This window comes from Mesoplodon mirus (genome assembly GCF_964341445.2).
Source record: "Mesoplodon mirus genome assembly, chromosome: 19".
In the NCBI taxonomy this organism is placed as follows: domain Eukaryota; kingdom Metazoa; phylum Chordata; class Mammalia; order Artiodactyla; family Ziphiidae; genus Mesoplodon; species Mesoplodon mirus.
Window position 1 is genome coordinate 58,281,122 of NC_138995.1, and position 6,566 is coordinate 58,287,687.

Here is a 6,566-nt window from a genome sequence, read left to right on the forward strand (position 1 = left end):
TTTTTCTTCTTACTATTTTCTTTTGAAAGGGAGATATAATCATTTCCATACAGTAAACTGCACGTCTTATGTGTACAACTCAGTGAATTTTTAAATATGTGTATGCCCAAGTAATCACCACCCAGATAAATATATAGCACATTTCGGACCCCAGGAGCCTCTCTGTCCTCACCCTGCCAATCTATCACCAATCTATCACTTTCTGAACTTCAGATTCCTTTTATTTTCACAGAAACACATATAAACATTCATAGACTTTAGTCATCTGGAACGTCCTGCCTCAAAGAATGCTATCTTTGGCCTCTGATATTCCTTCTGTCCTGGCAAGGGCTCAAGTCCCACCCGAAACTTTTGAAAATATTGCAGTAATGAATGAAAGAATAAAATTTAAAGCTGCGATTGAATGCGTGCCTGGTGGAATGGCGCCACGACCAGTTCCTAAGGGGAAGTGCTGATTGGGCAGTCACGTGATAGGGGCCGAGCCTTCCCGGAGCAGGTGAGGCAGGTGCGGTCTTGTGTCCTGCTAGCCCTGCGGGGCAGCGGCTCGCGGCGGCCATTTTGCGGGGCGATCACGTGAGAGTACGCACGCTCAGCGGGGCGCTCACGTGACCAGGGGCGTGCTGAGGCCGCCCGGGCGGACCCGGCGAGAGGCGGCGGCGGGAGCGGCGGTGATGGACGGGTCCGGGGATCAACCCAGAGGCGGGGGTGAGGCGGGAGGCGGACGGGCGGGAGGAGGGCGAGCCCCTCGCCGGCCGACCCCAGGATCCCTCCTGCCGGTATGGGGCCGTGCGATCGCCAAGCACTCCGGGGCAGAAACTCCGGGATCCGGCGCTGCCAGCTTCCACCCACTCCCGGGGTCCCGGGCTCTCTGGCCTCTGCGTCCGGATCCCTTCCTGTCTGGCGCTCTCGGACCCCCGAGAAGCTGGGGAACCCCATAATCCAAGCCCCCGGGGCAGGCCCGGGCTTGTTGCCGGCACCACTTCCTGGTGGGAGGGGCGGGTCTCCCCTCAGTCCCCTCAGGCCAGGGGTCTGGTTGCATGAAGTGTTCCCTCAGCCTCCTCCCCCGGAAGAATGAAGGATACAGGCCCAGGACTCCTGCCTCTTTCTCCATCAGGGACTCAGTTGCCTGGGCCCCCAGTCACTTTATCTACCAGGGACCCAGAAATGCAGGGTCCCCTAGCGTTGTCCTCCCTCAGGGATCATGAGCCACTCCAGTTCCCTGGATCCCCCTAGGACCCAAGAGTCCAGGCACCTCTTCCCTCCTTTCTCCTCTAGGGCCCACCAGCTCTGAGCAGATCATGAAGACAGGGGCCCTTTTGCTTCAGGGGTGAGTTTGAGGTCTGATTATTGCGGAGCAGATTTGAGGAGTGAGGCCCCATTCTGATTCTGCATTCCCTGCAACTCCATTCCCACTCTAGTTTCATCCAGGATCGAGCAGGGCGAATGGGGGGAGAGACACCCGAGCTGGGCCTGGAGCAGGCGCCCCAGGATGCATCCACGAAGAAGCTGAGCGAGTGTCTCAAGCGCATTGGAGATGAACTGGACAGTAACATGGAGCTGCAGAGGTGTGGTCCCTGGGACCCAGGAGTCCAGCCAGTGAGCCCCTTCTCCCTCAGAACCCAGGAGTCCCAGCTCCCAGCCCCCACTTTCCCTGGGAGCCTGGAGTCCAGGCCCACAGCCCCCTTTTCCGTCAGACCCAGGGGTCCAGGGCCCCACCACTCAACTCAGCACTCTGGACTCCCAGCCCTCCCCTGCCCTAGGATCTTGAAACTCTCCTTCAGGGAGTCATTTTCCCCAATTTCCTCAATGTCCACCTTGTGGCTCTCCCCCATGATGGCTTCCTGGCTCAGGCCTCAGTTTCCTTATCTTTGGTACGGGGTGGACACCAGAGTTTCCACACTCCGCCTGATCCTCCCTCCCCAGCACTGGCTCTCCTCTCTCCTGCAGGATGATCGCGGCCGTGGACACAGACTCCCCCCGAGAGGTCTTTTTCCGAGTGGCGGCCGAAATGTTTTCTGACGGCAACTTCAACTGGGGCCGGGTTGTCGCCCTTTTCTACTTTGCCAGCAAACTGGTGCTCAAGGTGGGCAGCTGCAGGGCTGTGAGCCCAGGCAGGCTCCCCTATGAGGACCTGGGAGTTGTGAGGTCAACCCCTGTGGCAGCCCAGGAACCACAGAGGGAATGGAGAGAGACAGCTATGGACCGCTTGTCTGCTTTTTCATTCATTTATTCATTCAACAAACATTTATGGGCCCTATGGTGTGTGTGACCTGTACTCGGCACCCAGGACACAGAACAGAAAAGGCTAGGTCCCTGCTCTCAGGGAGCCCACGTCGTATGATGAGTGCTGAGCGAAGTAAACTAGGGTGACGCGATTGGGCAAAGTGGTCAGGAGAGACTTCTAAGAGGAGGTGACGTGAAAGCCGAAGTTGGAATGACAAGAAAGATGCAGTGATATATTGTATAAAGATGGGGGAAAAGGCATCCCGTAGAGGGGCAGAACATGCAAAGGCCCTGAGGTAGGACCAAGCCTGGTGTGTTGTGGGCAATGAGGAGGCCCATGTGGTTAGAACAGAGTGAGGAGGGGGAGAAGGTGAGAGGTGCGGGCAGACTGCGAGGGTCTTGTGGGCCGCTGTAAAGACTAGCTTTACCCTGAGTGCAGCAGGAGCGACTGGCTGGTTTTAAACAAGAGTGAGGTGACCTGATTTATAAATAGAAAAGACTTTTCAAGCAAGGAGAGCAAAATGTTAATTGTAGAATCTAGGTTGTGTGTATATGCCTGTACACTTCAGAAATTGTTTTAACTTTTCTCTCTGAAGATTCTCCTTATAAAATATTGGGGGGGGGGAAGCCCAGCAAATTACTTTGGCTCTTGTGGGTAGAAAAACGGATTATGGGGCACAAGGGCAAAAACTGGGAAGCTGACGAAGGAGTACCTGTAATAGTCCTGGCTAATGGAAGACTGACCTGGAGTCGGGGGGCAGCATTAGAGGTGGAGAAGTAGATTTTTTGATGTGTTTGCAAGATTGAGCTAATGGGGCTTGAATGTTAGAGGTGAGGGGAACAGCAGTCAGGGTGATGGTAGGGCTGCGTGTGGAGCGGGGGACAGCAGGTGAGAAGCAGTGAGATAAAGGCTGAGTAGGGAAGCTTAGGGAGTTGAAGAGCAGGCGTCAGGCCTTACCTGGTCTGAAGGTCGGAAAGCCCTCTCTGGGGAAGTGACATTAGACCTGAGCTTTGAGGGATGAGTGAAACTCCCTTGGTTGAGGCCCATTGAGGCAGCAGAATCAGCATGTGCAAAGGTCCTGAAGCAGGTTAAGAATGTGGTGGGAATGAGGATACGGAAGAAGGGTGGGAATTCCCTGGCGGTCTAGTGGTTAGGACTCTGTGCTTCCACTGCAGGGGGCACGGGTTCGATCCCGGGTTGGGGAACTAAGATCCCACAAGCTGTGTGGAGTGGCCAAAGAAAAAATTAAAGTTTAAAATTAAAAAAAAAAAAAAGATATGGAAGAAGGGCAATGAGGCACAGAAAAGAAGAGGAAAATTGGAATGTGATCAGGTCAGAGGCTTCACACAGAGCCTTGTGGGCCAAGATGTGCTTTTGATTTTTTATCCCAGAGGTACTAGGGAGCCATAGATGGTTTGTGAGCAGGGCAGTTGGCAGTGACCAGATCCACTTTACAATTTATGAAGCTCATTCTGACTGTGAGTGGAAAAGAGATTGCAGAAGGGCAGGAGGGGAGGCAGAGAGTTGAGAAAGGAGGCTGGGGGCCACGGCCCCAGGCAGTGGGGACAAGGCTCACTCCCTAAGGCCCAGCCCACTCCCCGCAGGCCCTGTGCACCAAGGTGCCCCAGCTGATCAGGACCATCATGGGCTGGACACTGGACTTCCTTCGAGAGCGGCTGCTGGGCTGGATCCAGGACCAGGGTGGTTGGGTGAGGCCCCTAACCCCACCCAATCCCCCACTCCTCTGGGACCCCTGGGCCTTCCTGAGCCCACCACAGTGGTGCCCCCCTCCCCATTTTCGGATCATCAGATGTACTCTGTAATGCGTTTTCTTACATGTCTGATCAACCCCTGATTCATATGGCACCCACTGACCTCTCCATGACTCTTGACCTCCTGGTGACCTCTGACCTGACTAGTTCCTTCTGCCCTCCCTGGTGCCTCTACTTCCTTCGGAATCCCTCAAGTTCTATGATAATTCTTTGGCCCCCAACTCGTTAGTACCATTAATCTTAGGCCCTTGCCCCCACTCATGCCCTCTGACCTCTCTGTGACCCCTCACGTGCTGGCCCAGGGCCTGCCCCTCGGCTGAGCTGCTGAAGTGCCTCATGTCCCTATCCCCAGGACGGCCTCCTCTCCTACTTTGGGACACCCACGTGGCAGACAGTGACCATCTTCGTGGCCGGAGTACTCACTGCCTCGCTTACCATCTGGAAGAAGATGGGCTGAGGCCACCAGCGGCCTTGGACTGTGTCTTTTCTGCATAAATTATGGCATTTTTTTGGGAGGGGTGGGGACTGGGAGCCATGGGCATTTTTCTTACTTTTGTAATTATTGGGGTGGGGTGGGGAGGAGTGGCCTCGGGGGGCAATAAACCTCTTTCGGGCCACACTTTCAGAGTCTGAGTCACTGGGCCCACTTCCTGGCTGTCGCAGGAGACCAGGCTTCACGTGCTGACACATCTTTTTCTGAGGTTGCCTGGTGCCCTCTATGGGTAGGTGGTGAGTTAAGTCTTGGCCCTGCCCTTAAGGAGCCCACAGTCCTGAGGGGAACCGAGGTGACTTGAGATCACATGAGTCATGTGTCACAGCCTAGGGTATTGTGTTAGAGGCAGCACTGTGCCAGGCCCAAGCCCGGCAGAGGGGGCTGGGGCTGGGGCGGGGGTGGGGGGTGGATATCAGGGTAGCAGAGTGCAAAGCAGCCTCCTGGACCCTGGGAACTAGGGCCTGGAAGCTTCCACCAAATGGGACCACAGGAATTTGCACATTTACTGAAGTGGAGAAATGGGGAAGAAGCTGGAGGGGGGCAGACCTCGGGAGGGCTCTGGAGCCTTTTGGGGAAGCCCTTGGAGGCTGGAAGGCTGAGGAGGCTGGAGAGAGGGTCCAAGGTGGGGACTCCAGGGGAGGCCTGAGCTTGAGCTGTGTGGCTGCAGAGGAGACACACAGGCTGGAGACTGACAGGTTGTGGAGGGAGGGGCTGGAGGAGGAGGAGGAGGCTAGGGTCTGGCCCCGTAAATGGGAAGGGCCCTCCAGGAGAGGGGCGGCCCCCTGGGAAGATGCTGCGCTCACAAAGAGGCACAGTAGATTGAGCCACAGAAGGAGAATCAGAAAAGGGAATTACAGAGAATAAGGTCACTCGGAGAGTCACAGTTGGTCGTCACCTCTCTGGCTCTCTTTCTTTGGCCGAGTTGGGTCTTCGTTGCTAGGCGCAGGTTTTTTTCTCTCTAGTAGTGGTGAGCAGGGGCTACTCTTCATTGCAGTGCCTGGGCTTCTCCTGTTGCGGAGCATGGGCTGTAGGCGCGCAGGCTTCAGTAGTTGAGGCACGCAGGCCCAAGAGCAGGCGGGCTCAGTAGTTGTGGCTCGTGGGCTTAGTTGCCCCGCAGCATGTGGGATATTCCCGGACCAGGGCTCAAACCCATGTCCCCTGCACTGGCAGGCAGATTCTTAACCACTGCGCCACCAGGGAAGTCCCACCCCTCTGGCTCTCCGTCCCCCTCTCTCTGGGTCCTTCTGTCCCCTTCTCTGTCCCTGTTCCTGTCTCTTTGTCCCTCTCTGGGTCTTTCTGTCCCCCTGTCTCTCTGTCCCTGTTCTCCTGGGTCACTTGTCTTCTCCCATCCCCCCTGATTCCCCCCACCTTCTTCAGATCATCTTTATCTCACTGCTTCCTCTCCCTCCACCTGTGAGCACTTTCCAGGTCACCTCTCCTTTCCCAGGCTAAAGGTCTTTGGGCTGAGGTATGAAATTTGGTGAATGAGTAACTCAGACCCCACTGTGACTGTGTGCCTGGGGCAACTGCCCCTCCCCCAGAGGCTTGCCCCAGAGGCTGCAAGTCAGGGGAGAGATGTCAGATAAGACAGAAGTGAGGGGAGACTGAGTCACCACCCAGAGAGGGGGGACAATATGGCCACAGGCGGGAGCCCAGGGAAACCATCAAGGGAACTAAAAAGACAGTGCCTTGAGACAAAGCACTCAAGGTGGCACCTTGGGGGAGGGGGCCAGACTTGGGGCCCAGCCACGCCTAGTTCCCCCGGGTCCCAGCCAGACTGCTGTCCACCCAAAGTAGCTGAGGTCAGCGAGCGGGCTCCACCCCGCCCCTCTGCGGGAGCCCCTTCCAGAGCTGAGTTCAGCATGACTCAGCACAGCTGCTCTCCTGGCCACTGGCCCAGACACCCCTTGAGGACCCCAGACACCAGCCTGACTGGCGTCCCCTTGATCAGGGAGTACCCTGCCCGGGCTGCTTGGAGAGGCTTCTCTGCAAGGTGAGCCCTGACCTCTAACCCCCAACGCCCCAGCGGCTTCAGCTTTCCTGCCCCAGCCGGACAGCTGCCTCCATTAGGGCACTG

At 56.5% G+C, this 6,566-nt stretch overlaps 1 protein-coding gene across 1 annotated transcript; it reads left to right on the forward strand.

Annotated features, from left to right (window-relative positions):
• The first annotated feature begins 601 nt into the window (after positions 1 to 601).
• Positions 602 to 4,533, forward strand: BAX (BCL2 associated X, apoptosis regulator). Its single transcript, XM_082608056.1, has 6 exons — positions 602 to 705; positions 1,276 to 1,327; positions 1,419 to 1,565; positions 1,948 to 2,083; positions 3,829 to 3,933; positions 4,349 to 4,533. The coding sequence occupies exons 1-6, from the start codon at positions 672 to 674 to the stop codon at positions 4,451 to 4,453; spliced, it is 579 nt and encodes a 192-aa protein (XP_082464182.1). The 5' UTR covers positions 602 to 671; the 3' UTR covers positions 4,454 to 4,533.
• The last annotated feature ends 2,033 nt before the right edge of the window (positions 4,534 to 6,566 follow it).